This window comes from Diadema antillarum, unplaced genomic scaffold, assembly GCF_040938485.1.
Source record: "Diadema antillarum isolate AM-2024a unplaced genomic scaffold, OU_Dant_1.0 seq00001635_RagTag, whole genome shotgun sequence".
Classification (NCBI taxonomy): domain Eukaryota; kingdom Metazoa; phylum Echinodermata; class Echinoidea; order Diadematoida; family Diadematidae; genus Diadema; species Diadema antillarum.
Window position 1 is genome coordinate 167,177 of NW_027272341.1, and position 19,281 is coordinate 186,457.

The window sequence follows — 19,281 nt, forward strand, 5'->3', positions numbered from 1 at the left end:
TCAAAGTTTATTTGATGAAAATCGGGTTTGGAATGACTGAAACATCCAAAAACAAAGTAAAACTAAGCGATCGTAATGAAATGTGGGTCCCACACTTTATTACAATCGCTCTGTTGTGGATATCTCAGCTATTTCAAAACCAAATTTCATCAAATAAATGTTGAATTTATCATGGAATTACATGCTCCTTCATATTTCATGAGAGGTTTCTCATTATCTAACAAAAAAAGTCAAAAATGTTATAAACCTGAAGTTATGTCTCAACCAAAACTATACGATCCCTTTAACGATTCAAGACTGGTGTGTAATTCGTCACTGTAATTTCGATTCCAGTTTCTTTTCTTTGCTGGAAAATATAGAAAAGTAAAACAACAACTTACAATAAACAGTTTAAATAATGAAGAGACAAATGTTAAAAAGATGTGATTTTCAATCTTCAAGAAATGTCTTTACTGTTTGAAATACGTTTACAATGACAATTCTATACTACTGCATTGAGGCTAAATAATAATCATGCAATCCTTACATCGCCCACTTCTTAACTGATCATACTTTGATCCAATGCTTTCATTACAGAAGCAAAGAAATGTCCTGTCTAAAACCAGGAAAAAAATGTGGAGGTTTCAACTGTCGTTATTCCAATGAATAAACGTCTCTCCTTACTGTATATAGTTGTCCTTCATTACCGAGGCCTGATTAAAAGGAAAACGTCAGAAAATGTTGAACAAACAAACAAAAAAAAAAATACATGGAAGATCTCACGTACATAATTTTTTTTTCTCTCCACATCCAGTCGACATCACTTACGTATTCACAAAAAAAAGAAAAAAATGTGAGAAATATTTTGTTTTTCTGTTCATTATCTTGACAACCTTTCTGCTTTTAGATCTCGCATGCTGATGTGGAAGTATCATTTTCTTTTCGTGCAATTTGCTGATGTGGAGTTGACAGTAATATGAAGGAAAAAATAAATATTTAAATAAATGTGAATTTCGATTGAAATGAGGATCTAAGAGTCTATGAACTGGCACTCCTCTACTGTCACATCCGTCAGTGGGCTGACTGTCTTTGTCGAAAGAAATGCAACCGTGAATATTCGACCACGATTCCAGTTTATGTTCTCTGTCTATAGGAAAAGTAAACAAAGAAAGGACAGAAACAATTTGACTATATATTAGATCATTAGACAGATACATTTGAAAATAGGAAAATATCTTTATCTTTTCTAGTGTTCAAATATACAGTTAAAACCTCAGGAGGTTATAGGTTTTTATGTTTATTTGTAATAATAACCGAACGAAAGTCGCATTGAAATATACAACTCATTTCTTCATGGTTATTTTAGCGAGAAATATAGTGTTGTTATTCTACATCATGATAGAAACCGGTTACGTAGTTTAAGGTTGACACGAATTTCTCTTATTCACCAGTCGAGCCACTATGAGCCAGTATTAAATAAAGATGTTGAATTTTAAAAACATGTCGTCTCTAGATTTCTTTTGCGATTACTTCGATGCATCTAATGATTGGCAATGAAGGACATTTAAACAAGACTAAATACTAAAATTAGTCGAAGAAAACGGAGATGCCAACGATGAATAAGAATGAAAAGAGAAGCAGAAGAAGAATTGGAATAAGAAGATGGAGACAAAGAGGTTAAAGGTTAACATAATTTGCAAAAAAAAAAACTTGAAGAGGAAGTAAAAAAAAGGGGGAGTGCCGGTATAAACAAAAAGAAATTAATGCGAGGAAAAGATGATGCACATTGTCGTAGAAAAGGAAGAAGAAGAGAGATATACCTCTTCAGAAGATTATGATTTTTCTTCTTTTCATCACCACGATGGCATAGGTCATCATCGACATGAAGAATGCCGTGACGAGCAGGACGTACGTAGTCGACGACCTTTGGAGAACACCTGGACCAGAACCTGGATGGCAAGATCAAAATCATGACCGTAGTATTATGACAGAACATAATGAAGGGACTTTCGAAAGCAAACGACCATAGATCATAATTCCACACACATCTATTTATCATGTGATTTATCTCGGTCATGTATTGTTATAATGAAACATAATGTTATTATAATTATATTCAATATGATAAGGGTGAGAAAATGAAGGTGAAATCTTCGACGAAAAAAATAATACATTTGTTTCGGTTACATTGTTTGGGTAGGCCCTACTAACAAGGTACTTACAGCTTATACAAATAAAGAAAAATGTATTTTTACAATGATATTTAAAATCTAGCATGCAGGGATGATGGTTATTATTAAAGCTCCCCTCTAGCCTGGGAAACCGTGGAGTGAGTAGGGTGGCCCGGCTCGGATCATGGGAATCCTTGTAACAAATAATGTGTACAACTTCATCCCGTATATCCGTGTACAGCTTCATCACGCACCATCATGCACATATTCACTAACCGGTGGTATTTGTGATTTTTTTTTTTTTTTTTTTAATGTACCCCAGTGGACAGCACACCGACTAGGGCCACCCATTTATTCCAACGCAACTCTTTCATAGTTATACAAGAGTGAAGCTTTCATCCATACTACAGAGTATTCCACATAACCCTTTTTTTTCCGCTTGCCGTTTTACCATGTTTACAGTCCAGAGTGGAATAAAAATGAGTTCAGTATTTATATGATAAGTAGATTAACCTCTCTTTGAGCCGAAAGTCGAACAATGCCCAAGACTAGTAGAGGTCCAACCAATCCCGTTCGTCCCCGAACACGTGACATTGATGCACCTGTTGTGTGGGCGTGGTCTGAAGAGAGCCGAGGCGCTGCTGGACGAGGAGAGAGTGGTGTTGTCGACTCCGATGGTGTATGTGTGAAGGTGTAGGGAGGACTGGTCCTCGGGACTAATATGACACGTGATAACGAGAATGACCTGGCTTCCTTCCCCATTGATCTCCTGGATCTCGATAGAGAGGATGTTTCTCGCTGGGGGCGCCTGGCCTTAGCATACAAAAATTAAATAATGTGTTTTGTTGTTTTGTTTGTTTGTTTGTTTATTTATTTTTTTTTTTTTATTCATGATTAATTGCGGTACGTGACATATTTAGAAATACAAATATTGGGAACTGTGGTGCAAGGCATGTAAAGAGAAAGCCCGCCCTATCATAACTTCAAACAATTGTGAATTCAAGCAACCTTCCAGTACTAAAGGAAAAAAAAAAATAACTCTCTTGCATTATCGCTATTAGGTCAATTGTCATTCAAACTATTTGATCGAAAGGTTTAGGGTAAAAACAAAATAATGATGTAAAAAAAAATAAATATATCCATAGTGCCACGACTTTTTAAATTGTATTTTGTATTGTTTACAACATGACTAATGTGTATACTTAATTCACTTGGAAGAATCAACGATAAAGGTGTTGCCCTTATCATTATCAATAGAATAATTAGAACTGTTGTATGTAGATGATTGAGATGGATCAATCTTAAAAAAAAAAACACCTTTCTGTCTAGTAAATATAACAATACGTCAGAGAGAAAGTGGTTACTAGTATCATGTAGATTTGGTGAGAGAATGTGTGTATGAACTCAAATGGACCTTTCTTTGCAGTGGTCTCAAGAAATTTTGCATAACATAATAATATTATGGAAAGTTTTATCGTCTTACCGTCGCTTCTTGGACAGTAAGTCTTTGAAGCGTTCGTCATTCCGATGTCGTTGACACCGGTGCAGGAGATTTCAAAGCATTCACTCGGAATTGACTCAAGGATCAAGGAAGGGGAGCTTGAAGATGATTCGATGACGTCATTCACTGCAATCTCGTAATTTTCTATTGGTGGAAATGGCTGGTCACGTGGGTGGACGTGACACGTGATCCTGAGGCCATCAGTTTCTTGTCCGTCCTCGTCAACAATCTTGATCAAGATGATATTGTCTGCTGGAGCATCTGCCACGTGACAAGGATAAAATGTAGACAGATTATAACTCATTCTCATATTCACAATTTATCCAGAAACATCGACAAAATATATGACATGTTAAAACAAAAAAGCAGGACTTACTTTAACATAATTTTCTTTCGGGGTATATCATGAAGTCGTCACAATAGTCATCATGACGTAACAGGCAACTGTTCATCTTCAAACGAATGAGAGTAAAACATGCTTATCAGGCATAAGAGTGACACATATTCCAAAGTTTTCTTATCAGATAACGAGCAGTCAGTATTATTTTGGTGTACTGAGGGTGCCATGTGTGTCTTCATACTAATTCCCAGCAATCTTATTTCTCACACAATTTTTGTTTGCGTTTATCATAAGAAATATATGTGGATATTTCTCTTCTATTTCTTTAATAGTAGAAGGATCAAGGTTACTCTCACTTAGAGCATTTCTTATCTTCTCATGAATTTTAGGTGGTGACGTCATCATCTCGTGTCTGCATCTGAACCAGAATAGCTTTCAACATTACTCGGATACGACCGTACACAGGAGCATAACATCCTTTTGACTTGCATGCAGGTCCCGATAGATCAGATAATGAACTAAAGCTGTACTTACGTTGAACATCCAAGGTTCGGGACCGTTCACTGCCGATGAGACGACACTGAAGTACGCCCCCATTGTCAGATGTGGTCGGAGTGAACGTCAGCTCGCTACTAACGTTGTAATATGTAAAACGATTGATACGGTAGTCAAGACCAGAAGTAACAGACTCGTTGACTGCATTATCGCTTCCTTGACACGAGAAACAAAGAAAAATAAAAACCAACGAACTGGAATGAGTCTGAATATTAAACATCAGAAGATTTATCTTTGACATATTATTGTACATTAATCATTGGAAGTTTTGGCCTTGCTTATTTCTCAGAGCTTTCGATTATATTCAATTCAATAGTTTCTCGATTTCCATTAAAATAATAAAAAAAGATTCAAAGCGGCACACATTTACAGATTAACTTTCATTCATCTGACAAGGATTGTACCTTGAACAAAAGTATATGCACCAACGATATCATAAAGAAGAACATGATAAACAATGCAAACTTTGTCATGCACGGTAACAAAAAGAGAAGAAGAATTAAGAAAGTCTTCCATTATAAGAACGAGTGATAAAGATGACTTCATACATGACGTAAAATTGATCTGAACCAAATATTTCTCAATCCTGTCTTAGGACGGTTGTCAATGGAAATAGCTTCAGGCCTGAATAGCAGGACGGAAGTAGACCTACTAGTAATGAATGGCACGTGTGCGTGTGACAGCAATGGATTCAAGAAGTTATATGATAAACATCCATGTTCCCTGGATGATTTAGTTTGTGGTTTTACAAATTCTTGTAGTGCTAAACTATACTTCCAGAAACAATGACAGATGTTTTAAACGAAACAACTTGATCTTCTACATGGTAGACGCCATGGCTGAAGCTTTCTTCAACTTAACCTCAATAGGCGTAGACAATACATACATGTAGTGGTTCACTTCATCACGCAATAAAAATGTATCAATGCGCCATGCCAGAACCAAGCGCACTCATAAACAATGGGTTATTATATTGTAGAACAAAAGATGTTATAGTTACCTCCTTATAGGTGTGTCTTCGACAAATTATAATAATTTGAAAATAAAAAAAGAGATATTGCTGTCAAGTGTGTCTTCAAGTCTCTAAAGACAAACATTATTTTCTTATGACTGCAGAACTGTCGAGATTTGCTCTAAAATGTATTCAAAGTAAGAAATAGGGGGAAATAGTATCTCAAATCGACTTGTAACAAAAGTGTTGGTTGAAACAACAACAAAAAATCTGGTGCTAGTGTACTAGTATTATAATCTACCTACACATTTGTCACCTTTATATGCTCAATGAATATAAGGCCTAAAAAAGAAGAAGGTAGGTTTCTCATCCCAGCGCCCATCAGATTTTGCCATTCTGGTGTGTTGTTATTGTTATTGTTGTTGTTGTTTAGTGTTCTCCATTTTTTTTCACAACACAAATGAAAACATTAGAGTTGTCACGGCATTTTTTTCTTCGATATTTACTTTTCTTAGTCTCAAATAAAAAAGGGAAAAAATCGGAAATTCCCATATGTTTCGCAACGTATGATCACTTTGCATTGTCATAACAGTAGCTGTTTAGAAAGCATCAACAATTACGTTGTGAATGGACAAGTTGTTCCACAAACTCGTATTTAGAGCCAGGCTGGCTTGGTTTTAAAATGTTATGTACTGGGGATGGTATTCTGAAAACCTTCCTGGGAAGATTTGTTCTACCTATGTCAAGATTTTTTTTTCTTAAGTGATATTCTGAAAGCCTTTCTTTCTTTACTTTCTTTAACTAAGCAGGAAGAAACATAGAATATTCAAATAAGGATGAATTCTAAAGATATGCACTTTTCTGACTTTAAGAAGAAATTGGTTCATTGTATTCTAGAACGCACTTCAAAAATAATTTAAGGAAGACTAATAAGGAGAGCCTTAAACCTGTACTAAGTAGGAGCCTACGTTATCATGATAATCAATGTTATTTCTAAGATATAGCAAGATATACAAAGAATCATGTCAGCGGCTATAGCAAACAGAAGGATGCAACATTACAGAGGAAAGATTACCAATGTTTCCCCCATAAAGAATTGCCGCTTTCATAATAAAGACTTTCAAAGGCTGTGTGAGTATGAAAAGATTATGCATTTCGTAGTGGGCGCCATTTCATACAAACACGTAATATGCGAGGCAGAGAATTCTCTCTGGTATGAATTATAACATTGTGAGTAATTACTTCTGTTACTCTAAGTAATGGAGACTGCAAGTTGGGTGTTTGCTTTCCTATACAAATTGATGTGAGTGCATAAAATTCTCTGAAAGAATCCATGAACGTTCAGTCAGTACTCGCTGTACTGTAAGCCTACATACGGAAAGCGAACAGGCGTAATGACGTATGTATGTACTAGGCATGTTGGAAGCGTTTGCCGCCGCGCTGCCCTCGGGCGCCGGCCCGCTGGTCGATCGTGTAGCTAGCTGGATGTATCCAGCCGGTCAGCCGGCCACATACCGTCAACGTAGCCTAACACACGTGTGCTGTATACACTGACTAGAACTAACCCTTGTTGTTTGTTTGTTTACTTTTGTACAAAACAAACAAACAAACAAAAAGTCAGCCATTTTCTTTGAATGCTTCTTTCCTTCTAAGAAGTTCATGTTTTAGGACTGTGTAGTATCATTGGTATTCCAGTTAGATTAAAACACGAATTGTTATTAACCTGCTGTCACTTGAATTTCATAATAATGTCACTGCACTGGTTACTTTTTTTTCAAAAGCGACGACTAGTAATGTTGATTTTGATATCAGAAACTGCAGTGGGCTGGGATAAGGATGTCTCAATTTACAGTAAGAAGTTCTTAGGATCAAGTGTCAGACCCGGGTGTTAGATTTGAATGGTCTTATCTTTTTTAAGCACTTCATAACTTTGTGCCTTAGGATTCTGGAAAATATTTAGAAAGAAATTTAGGAAGATTTTCAGAATACCACCCCAGGACTCGTGCCCGACATTGGGCCGGGCGATCATTCATGTGGTACAAGTTGTAGTTTCGTGTCGCCTCATATTTATTATGATAATATTCACACATCTACAAACTCGTCCTAAATGTTTTATAATCTAAACCACATCTGAAATTGTAAAAGCCTTGGAGAAGTTCAATTTTTCGGATACACTTTTACCCATTCTAAAATAACTCGATGGTTTGAATTGAAGCTCTGCGCTAGCTGCACTCCAACAGTTGGCCGCAGTGCGGTAGTGTACACGTACACGGCAGCGAAGTACAGTCATTTTTAAATGAGTCTAAAAGTGACAAAATTAACAGCAAATATCCAACTTTTACCAGACTTTGTATTCTCAGATGTAGGGACTTTCGTTTGTAAAATATTTAGGGAGAGTTTGTGCATGTTTGAAATTTGCGTGGCGATGCAGAACTACACTACACAAGCACTGTGCCTCCCGCTAGATTGTGCATTGATTTTGACGTACATACAACACTGTATGAATTGGCTAAAGATAAAGAGAGAGAGAGAGAGAGAGAGGGAGAGAGAGGGAGAGAGATAAAGAGAGAAACAAAACTCGAACGAGAAACTACCTTCATTCAATTTTAAACCCTTTTCTTTAAGTATTTCATCTTAGATTTTTATATTATTATTTTCATTTCTGTAACTTGGCCTGAGTTACTCAGTACATTATGAAATACGTGAATAAATGAATCAAACTTACGGTCTCCTTCACACCTCACTCCGGCGTCTTTACTGTGAGTACAGTATGAGTCATCACATCCCCATGGAAAACGAAGGCAATAAACCAGAGAGTTTTCCGTTCCATCACAGGAAGCCGCGTCAACCCAGATTGGTCCAGATCCCTCCCCAAAGTGCGATGACCTATAAACAGCTGAGGCCGATGAGTAGCCGAGTTCTCTGCACACCACGTGCGCGTCTCTCATATCCCATCTGAAGTCACACACCGTGCCCCACTGCCCGTTACACGATATCTCAACTCGGCCTTCATTTGGGGTTGATCCACCAACCAGCCTCACTGTAATAAACATGAGATAAAAAGATAAATACATAGATAAATGGTAATATGAAAATCACATAAATGACATGCAAAGGTTGAATTGCTTATGAGTTAGATAAGACATATTACAGTGTGGTTTGATACACATGGTAAAATATGCACACAACACTCAAGACTTCAGACACACAGCCGTACATTTCCTTACAGGCTTGTGTGATCATTCATGTGTGAAAAAAATTCATATTCAAACATAATAATCTGAGTATTGGTGTTGTGAGCGTGTCGTAGGTCTTTAGGTCGATGTTTATAGTAGTGACATCTCACCAGATCAGGACACAGGAACGACATCAGAAAAAAACAAACAAACAAACAAATAAACAAAGCACAAACATTTCTGAGGACTGAGACAACTAGAAAGTAAACGACACCTCTGACACGAACAATGAGAGAGGTCCTTTCTTAACAGTACAACCAACACGTCAAATTCCCAAGTTGTAAACTTCCAACATTCTGACACCGCCCTGAAACGGGTAAAACAAAATACATTTAGATTAAAACAACAAACAGAAATGATGTCGAATTGTTTCTCGTCCGTACAAAACAAATGTTACACACTAACACAAACCTAATGATTGTGAGAACTTTAAACAGGCGTAACGGCTACCGTATACATATAGTCATTAGGCCTAGGTCCTACATTTTTTTTTCCTGTAACTGTTGCGCATATTATTATTACATGTATTATTAAACATGAAGTACGGTATCCATCGTATAAAGTTAATGTGTAAATTAACATTAGTCAAATCAGTTTCTTTGTTGCAAACAACATAACAACCTACCTACCTTTGTTAGGTGATCCGAGTATCCTCTCGGATCACCTTCTGTATCTGTACGGATTCTTTGTTTTTCTTCTTCTTTATTTCTCCTCAAAAGTTGTGCAGAGGTTAGCTCAGAAAGTCCGCTGCCTGTCAATTTCAAAATTATATCATGTATGCATCATGTCCCAAAGACGGCAAATCTAATGTATCATTGTGATCAGTCGACCGTGACGTCACTATGACGTCATTATATGAAAACACATTCTCAATCATATCTCATTAATGAAATAGAATTTTTCCATGAAATTTACGTCACATATATTTAAAGTTATGCGCATTCTACTCATGTTCTCAAAATTCATATTTTCTCTTAAAACGTGCGCGTACGCGCGCGTTGAAATATTTGTATGCTCCAATCGAGCTCAAAAATTTTTTGCACACGTTTCAGACCATTTGGAGCATTTTTTGAAAAATTGAAAAAATCGGACGGACGCGTACGCGCGCGCGCATATACGCACGCACAGCTCATATGCAATTGAAATTTCCAGTTTTTTCACTTTGATCGCATGTCTGAAATATCAAGGAATATTTATACCACGTTTCAAGTCAATCCGACTCAATATGACGTCATACGGGGCCGTCAAAGTTGAAATTCCGCGCGCGCGTCAATGGCGATATACAGTGCAACTATGCCAAAAAACTGCCAATTTTAAATCCGATTTTACTCGTCAGGATGGACGGTGACCCCCCATTTTCTTTACATATATTGAAAGCTGATGAGTTGTACATGTCATTTCATGGGTAGGCAATGCTGACAAAATGATTAAAAGATATCAAATTTCTTAATAAAGTAAAAAAAGTAAATTTTCAAAATGACGTCATCAAATTACAAGTTTACTCGAGCGTATCTCACTTATCCTCTGCCAATTTTCTCCTATATTTCAGTATGTTGTAGCTTATGAAATGTTCTTTCATTAATGTAAAAACAACATTTTGATTGGATGACGTCATCGCCTCGTAAAAATGGATTGAATGTATCCTTGTAGAATTTGACCAGTTTACGTGTTATCTCTATGGGAGAGCAGTTTTTCTGGCAGTGAAAATTGACATGACTCTCTTTTTCGAGCACTAGCTCACTTTTGCTTCGGTGAATTTTTCCCAGATTTTAGTATGTTGTAGCTGAGACTTTGGGCTATCGTAAGTGTGCCCTTCATTTTTTCATACGACGTCGGCATCACGTCGAAAAACTTGGTTGAAAATGGCACGTGGCTTCGATGCAGCGTCATTTTGCTTAATACACAGGGCCTATGGAGCATGAAATAGGTCATTGCATAGCGCATCCGACTCGTAATCCTAAGGTCCCTGGTTCGAGGCTCACCCCTGCCAATATTTTTTTTCATTTTTTTAAACACTTTTTTTCTTCTTTTTCTTTAGTTAGTCTTAATCTCCCTTCCTAACTTTTTCTGATTTTTTTATGCTTCTCCTTCAAATTTCTATAAAATAACATTTTTTCTTTATTTTTCTTTCTTTCTACTACTTTCTGTGCAATAGATGAACAACAACAATGGCTATCAATCCCATATTTTGCACATGTTTAGTTCATGTCACGTACATTATTTCATAAAATAACAACTACTTGATCAGACACCATCTTGGGTATGTAAATTAGGGTCAAAGGTCATAAATGTTTCATCCTGTATCTTGGTGAATACATGTCCTATCTTTCCCATATTTTGCACACACAAAGACCATGTAACAAGGATCATTTCACAAAATAACCACTTTTTGCTCAGACGCCATCTTGGGTGTGCAAAGTGAGGTCAAAGGTCATATGTACTTCTTTCTGTATTTTCGTTATGACGTGTTATCTCTATGGGAGGGATATTTTTTTTAATGTGAAAATCGACATGCTTTTCTTTATCGAGCACTAGCTCTCACTTACCCTTCGGTGAATTTCTCCCAGATTTTATGTTGTACCTAAGACTTTGCATTTTGCATCTTGGTGAATACCTGTCCTATCTTTGCCATATTTTGCACACGAATATAGACGATGTCGCAAGAATCATTTCACAAAATAACCACTTTTTCCTCAGATGCCATCTTGGGAGTGTAAAGGTGGGTCAAAGGTCATATGTATTCGTTGCTGTATCTTCGTTATTCAGTGTATACAGAATTGGTACCAAAGATGGCAAATATGACTCCCTTTTCTAAATGAGAATCCAAACCTCACACGGCCAATGTCTCTAAACACAGATGAAACTTGTATTGTCATGCCTATTACGATCAGGACTCGAATCATTGATTAAAAAAAAAATCGGATCACCTTAATTTGTCAGTGATGACAAATTACAATCTCTAGTTTTATTTTGTATCGTTTCATACCAAATTCGAAAAGAATGTGTTCCTCAAAATGCTTTTTGTAAATTTTCAATTTTTACTCCGCACACAAACTGGAACTGTGAACGTAATAATTTACGTAGACCCACCCTAGTCGAGTTTATCTAATTTGAGCAGTTCTCTAGCCTATAATATTGCAACTCCTTTGCAATAACCGTAGGCCTACTCGATTGATCTTTAGTAGGCCTACTTTACATTCCTCCTGACGAGATCTCGATGGATTTCATGTCTATACCCTCATGATCACTACAGAATTTCAGTCAAACCTCTAATGGTTTATAATCTCACGTTCACAAAACCATCTCCAAACCTGCCATCAACTTTGGTCTACTAACTTAGGCCTATTACATACATTATTCCACCGGTTTTCTTTCGCCCATTCCCATTACTGAAGTACATTGCATTCTCCAAGCGTCCGATCCTTTCGCCAACATTCACTACGCGCGCAAAACTATGCTGTTTGCACACACTACGCGTGATTGCCCATACCATACCACATACAGTAGTCTAAAACATGCAAACCCAATAAATAGCAGCTACCGTTTCAATAGAACTAAATCATATCCCGAGAATTTTCATTGCTTAGCAGTATAGCCCTCGAAGATCATTCAATTTCCATGCACGTGTCCATAAATAATAGCTTCAGATGTTACTTTAAATTTTGCTTCACTCACCATTTAGCCAAAGCAAGCAGAACGGCGTCCAAGTATTGCAATTACTGATCAAAAAAATTTGTGCTAGGATTATAATAAATCACGGATGCGATCATTGAAATGGGTGAGCCCTCTACAGTTGAACATTGTAAATACAATGACTGACCCTCCCCATCGTCCCAAGTGTAGGCCGACCATCCTCCTTTTTTTTTTTTTTTTTTTCAGGTCTTGTCCCCTATTAGGCCTATGGCATCAGAGTACAAGCACATGGTAACAGCTCTACAACAACTCTGCTGGAAAGTTTAATTTTTCATGACACTATTTTTGTAGGTTTTTTTTTTTTTGCATTCAGTGTGAAATGCTTTTTGAATTCACTGCTATATAACTTTAGCAGACACTAAGCACGCTATGTGTAGGCCTTGTGAGTTCCAATACTGGGGCATAAAGGGATATTATTGTCATTAACCCACTTTTCCTTTAATTCAAAGTTATGATAAAAATATCCCTGTTTTGCTTATTATTGTCTTTAATTTCAGACGTTTTAATTGTAATTTTCTCTGATGACCATGATGGATAAAATACGTTTTGCTATTGAACTCTTCATGTGTATAACTCTCTCTCACAGAGAGAGAGAGAGAGAGAGTAAGAGAAGAGAACCTTACATAGCTGTATCATTATCGTAAAAAAAAAGGAAGAAGAAGAATATATGAAGAGTTCTGATTCAAAAGGTAGGCCTACTACATCAATAATTTCAATTTCTGAGAAAAAAACGTGTTTTTTGATAATCATAATTTATTTAGCAAGCTCAGAAAGGAATGATATTTTCCCCTTCTATACTGCTAAATGATATAACACTAAAACCACTCTCTATAAGAATATGCAGGTCCATGCATTTGTTTTTCAATGAATTAATTTTTTTAAAAATATTTTTGTGTATTATTGTATACCTTTTAAACCGAAACTGGATGTAGTACCTTTTGAAACCGAAATTTTACATACCAGAGATACATTAAATGTGATGTTATGACATGTTTCGCGGATCTATTTTTTTTTCCAGCAATGGTGTTGACCGGGATGGGATACGAGGTCAAGGGAGGCTAGGTATATATTGACAATGCCCTGCCCTATTTAGCAGCAAGAATAACAAACCAATGTACACAGCTAATGCCCCACTCTCCCTTGCTGACCAATATTTTGGAATGAATGATTGTCATTGGTCATAAGCATTCAATAAATTTTCACATGCTTCAACTAATGTTCCGGATCCATCGAGCAGGGTGGGGGGAGGGGGATGCATTATGCGTAAACGGTGATAGATGGGGAGGGATCACAATCTCACCAGGTTATTTCTCTCTTCTCTTTACTCCTTTTGTTTTTCTCTCACGAGCTTTATGTAATGAATTCTTTTCTTTTTTTCTTCTTTGTATTATTTTTGGCTATTTTTCTATTGTAAATTGTTCTTCACGTGTCTCTTTTTTTCCCCATTTTTTAAAATGGAAATTCGAAGAGAAAAGATGGAAAAGCAGCAGCTGAATGTGCTGTATTTTCTCAACGCTGTACTTAATTATTGAAATCCATCACATGGTTTTCATCTGGCATGTTCTTTCTCAGGTAAGATAAATCTGATAATCTAAAAGCTAATAAAATCAAGGGGTGCTGTTCGTTATTCCGAAGGTTCGCTGTTCCGAAGGTTCGTTATTCCGAAGGGTCGTTAATCCGAAACATGCAAATTCCCTATACCTACAGAGGTTCGTTAATCCGAAAGTGAAAAAGGGTTCGTTAATCCGAAAATTTATGGCGTTATTCCGAAGGTTCTTTATTCCGAAGATTGGTTAATCCGAAAATGAAATTCGGAACAATGAACCTTCGGAATAACGAATCTTAGGAATAAAGAGCCTTCGGAATAAGGAACCTTCGGAATAACGAACTGTAACCAAAATCAAGACCGTCAATGAGTAATATGACCACTTCTTAGATACTGGAAAAAAAAAACAGATGAATGCAGCAAAGTAATTTTGCAGCAAAACAATGGAGAAATATTGTACAAATAAATATAGTGGTGGTTTTAATGATGTGAGTATACCAGCGGGCTTCAAGTCGAAGAGAGAGTGGAAATCTTCAGTGACAAAATTAGGAGAGATTCCGAAATTCAAAGTGTGCTTTATGTCGTATACATTTTGGTTGACCCCTGATACTACTTTAGTATGTGTGCGTGGTTGAAGGTGTGATGGTGTGTGTGTGTGTGCGTGTGTGTATTTGTTTGAGTGTACATTAGTTGTGCATGGGTGAATTAGTATTCATCATGAGCTCCCTCGTGGAAACGATATGAGCTCTCTCGTGGAGACATTGTATATTTAATATTCTTGATTAATATCTCTAATTTTTATAATGTTTCTCAAGTAAGTATCGCCCCGGGCATTTTTGTATAAAGTCCCCATTTTTTTTTCTCTCTCTCTTCTTTCTTTCTTTAAAACAACAACAACAATAACAACAACAACATACACACACACACATACACACACACACACACACACTCACATTATAAGTTCATCGCTTGCCTAGTTACTCTTTGTCCAACTTTGATAATATCCCACTGTCTTCTACCAGTGGGTGGCCAAATTCACCCGTTTTCATTCACCCAATATTTATTGATTCAGTTCACACATTTTTAAAATTATTTAATAATAACACAAATATGAGACTTGTAGGAATAAGAAGTATCAACACATCATGTGGCCTAGCACATCTGTAGTCATTGGGTGCGAGACATGAGTGTCCCATTCTCAATTTCAGAAAAGTTATACGAAAAAACAATCAAAAAATTTTGTTCCACTTCACCCCGCTCTCCCTTTAGAGTGACATTACATTGACAGGTTCACTTGCAAACTAGGGCCTCACAGGCCCGTATATGCATAGGGTTTTAATTGGAGGTTTCAGAATTTCAGTTCAAGTTTATGTTTAACATTGGGGCGCAAGAAATATCTCTGGTACCACTTCCGGGTTTAATTACCTGACAAACAAACAAACAAACAAACAAACAAACAAACAAAAAGGCTTATATATTTTCTGGTACCACTGCAATCACCTCACACAGAATGATAATTTCTTGTTTATTAGTTTTTTTTATTATAAAGGGAACACACTTTGTCTTTTTTCTTTTCTTTTTTTTTTTGCTGGTTGCAAACGGGAGGGGGGCGCCCTGAACCCCCTCCCCTATCGTTACGGGCCTTGGGTGTACAACATTCTGTACCATACCAAAGTGTATGATCTTAGGCTGTATTCCCATGTTATACGGACAGATGAAATAAAACAAGCCAACAGCTGATGAGTCAAAAGTCTCAAAGGCGTTCTTTTCATAAAGGTTGTTAGGGTAATATCCATGGAGATTATCCTACAGAAGTTTTCCAGTTGTGATTATGATTGGGAGAATAAGGGTTGGGAACAAGAATATTAGAAAAAATTGTCTGAATTTTAAAGCGTCGTCCAAATTGATGATAACAATAATCTACCTTTAGTCTCAAGCATTACACCAAAGTCCCTTATTCCTTCTTTTTAAAAATCCCTCGTCTATTATAATTATGCAAGCAAATTGTAGGTTGATAGGGTAGAAGGCAAACATTCTATTATTGCTGCTATCAGGGGAAATAACTTTTTTTTTATAAGTATAATATGTGGGGGGCACTGTGGCATAGTGGACAAGACTCTCGACTCCCGATGGGAGGACCCGAGTTCGATTCCCGCCCAGTGCTTCCGTCCTTGGACAAGATGTTTTTACCCACAATGTTCCTCTCTACCCAGGTGTGATAGGGGTACCTGGCAACGCTAAGGTAATGATAATGGCAGGGCCCTCTGGTAGAGCAGTGACACCACTGAAGAGGTTACCCTGTATAAGTAAGACATTATTAGGTGATCCGAGAATCCTCTCGGATCACCTTCTGTATCTGTACTGATTCTTTGTTAGGTGATCCGAGTATCCTCTCGGATCACCTATTGTATCTGTACGGATTCTTTCTTCTTCTTCTTTAGGTGATCCGAGTATCCTCTCGGATCACCTTCTGTATCTGTACGGATTCTTTCTTCTTTTTTTTTCTTTATTTCTCCCCAAAAGTTGTGCAGAGGTTAGCTCAGAAAGTGCATTGCCTATCAATGTCAAACTTATACCATGTATGTATCGTGTCCCAAAGACGGCAATCGAACTAAAATCAAAGTGATCAGTCGACCGTGACGTCACTATGACGTCATTATATGAAAACACATTCTCAATCATATCTCATTAATGGAATGAAGTTTTTCAATGAAATTCACGTCACATTTATTTCAAGTTATGCGCATTCTACTCATATTCTCAAAATTCACATTTTCTCTTGGTACGTGCGCGTACGCGCGCGTTGAAATATTTGTATGCTCAAATCGAGCTCAAATTTTTTTTGCGCACGTTTCAGACCATTTGGAGCATTTTTTGAAAAATTGAAAAAATCGGACGGACGCGTACGCGCGCGCGCATATACGCACGCACAGCTCATATGCAATAGAAATTTTCAGTTTTTTCACACGGATCGGATGTCCACAATGTCAAGGAATATTTCTATCAAGTTTCAAGTCGATCCGACTCAATATGACGTCATACGGGCCCGTCAAATTCAAAATTCCGCGCGTGCGTCAATGGGGATACACTGTGCAACTATGCCAAAAAACCGCCAATTTTAAATCGGATTTTACTCGTCAGGATGGACGATGACCCCCCATTTTCTTGACATATTCTAAAAGCTGATGAGTTGTACATGTCATTTCATGGGTTGGCGATACTGAAAAAATGATTAAAAGATATCAAATTTCTTAATAAAGTAAACAAAGTAAATTTTCCAAATGACGTCATCAAATTTCAAATTCACTCGAGCGTATCTCACTTAAATTTCGCCAATTTTCACCCAGATTTCAGTATGTTGTAGCTTATGAAATGTTCTTTCATCAATGTGATAACAACATTTTGATTGGATAACGTCATCACCTCGTAAAAATGGATTGAAAGTATCCTTGTAAAATTTCACCAGTTTACGTGTTATCTCTATGGGAGTGCAGTTTTTCTGGCAGTGAAAATTGACATGACTCTCTTTTTCGAGCACTAGCTCACTTATGCTTCGGTGAATTTCTACCAGATTTTAGTATGTTGTAGCTGAGACTTTGGGCTATCGTAAATGTGCCCTCCATTTTTTCATACAACGTTGGTATCACATCGAAAAACTTGGTTGAAAAATTGCATGTGGCTTCGATGCAGCGTCATTTTGCTTAATACACAGGGCCTATGGAGCATGAAATAGGTCATTGCATAGCGCATCCGACTCGTAATCCTAAGGTCCCTGGTTCGATGCTCACCCCTGCCAGTTTTTTTTTTTTTGAACACTTTTTTTCCTTTTTTTTCTTTAGTTAGTCTTAATCTCCTTTCCTAACTTTATCTTTTTCTGATTTTTTCATGCTTCTCCTTCAAATTTCTATAAAAATAACATAATTTTTTCTTTATTTTTCTTTCTTTCTACTACTTTCTGTGCAATAGATGAACAACAACAATGGCTATTAATCCCATATTTTGCACATGTTTTGTTCATGTCACGTACATTATTTCATAAAATAACAATTACTTGATCGGACACCATCTTGGGTATGTAAATTAGGGTCAAAGGTCATAAATGTTTTATCCTGTATCTTGGTGAATACATGTCCTATCTCTCCCATATTTTGCACACACAAAGACCATGTTACAAGAATCATTTCACAAAATAACCACTTTTTGCTCAGATGCCATCATGTCTGTGCAAAGTGGGGTCAAAGGTCATATATTCTTTCTGTATCTTCATTATGACGTGTTATCTCTATGGGAGTGCAGTTTTTCTGCGAATGAAGCTATGACAATCTTTTTCGAGCAATAGCTCACTTATGCTTCGGTGAATTTCTCCCAGATCTTAATATGTTGTAGCTGAGACTTTGGGCTATTGTATTTTACCCTTCGTTTTTTTCATACGATGTCGGGATCACGTTAAAAAACGTGGTTGAATTTAAAGCTTATCTTCAATGTATTGAGATGTTTCTTTTCTTTCTGCAACTTTCTTTGCAATAACTCAAGAAAAACAGCATCTATCACCCTCAAATTTTGCACATGTTTAGTTCATGTCACGTACATTATTTCATAAAATAACAACTTCTTGATCAGACACCATCTTGGGTATGTAAATTAGGGTCAAAGGTCATAAATGTTTCATTCTGTATCTTAGTGAATACATGTCCTGTCTCTTCCATATTTTGCACACGCAAAGACCATGTTACAAGAATCATTTTACAAAATAACCACATTTTGCTTAGATGCCATCCTGGCTGTGCAAAGCGAGGTCAGTGGTCAAATATACTTCATTCTGTCTCTTTATTATGACGTGTTATACGGAATATGGTACCAAAGATGGCAGATCTGACTCGCTTTTCTAAATGAGATTCCGAATATCACACGGCGAATGTCCCTAAACACAGATGAAACCTGTATGGTCATGCCTAAATTATATATTTGTTGCTGTATCTTCGTTATCTAGTGTATACAGAATTTGGAACCAAAGATGACAGATTTGACTCCCTTTTCTAAATGAGAATCCAAACATCACACAACCAATGTCTCTAAACACAGATGAAACCTGTATGGTGTTGCCTATTGCGATCAGACCTCGAATCATTGATTTAAAAAAATCGGATCACCTTAATTTGTCAGTGATGACAAATTACAATCTCTAGTTAGGTGATCCGAGTATCCTCTCGGATCACCTATTGTATCTGTACGGATTCTTTCTTCTTCTTCTTCTTCTTCTTTATTTCTTTCTCCTCAAATCTTGTGCAGCGGTTAACTCAAAAAGTCC

At 36.9% G+C, this 19,281-nt stretch overlaps 1 protein-coding gene across 1 annotated transcript; it reads right to left on the reverse strand.

Moving 5' to 3' along the window:
* Positions 1-995: 995 nt before the first annotated feature.
* LOC139711280 (uncharacterized) lies at positions 996-8,446 on the reverse strand. The gene is made up of 6 exons (XM_071623188.1): positions 8,224-8,446; positions 4,526-4,702; positions 3,634-3,912; positions 2,664-2,963; positions 1,800-1,928; positions 996-1,126 (listed from the first exon to the last, which is right to left on the reverse strand). Exons 1-5 carry the CDS (start codon positions 8,444-8,446, stop codon positions 1,804-1,806), a joined length of 1,104 nt encoding a protein of 367 aa, XP_071479289.1. The 3' UTR covers positions 996-1,126; positions 1,800-1,803.
* Between the last annotated feature and the right edge of the window lie 10,835 nt (positions 8,447-19,281).

Coding starts and splice junctions, on each gene's coding strand:
- LOC139711280 (XM_071623188.1), bottom strand. CDS start 8,446: ATGAGAGACGCGCACGTGGTGTGCAGAGAACTCGGCTACTCATCGGCC. Junction 4,703..8,223: donor AGTGAGGTGTGAAGGAGACC/GTAAGTTTGATT, acceptor TCTCGTGTCAAG/GAAGCGATAATGCAGTCAAC. Junction 3,913..4,525: donor CCGAACCTTGGATGTTCAAC/GTAAGTACAGCT, acceptor GTCACGTGGCAG/ATGCTCCAGCAGACAATATC.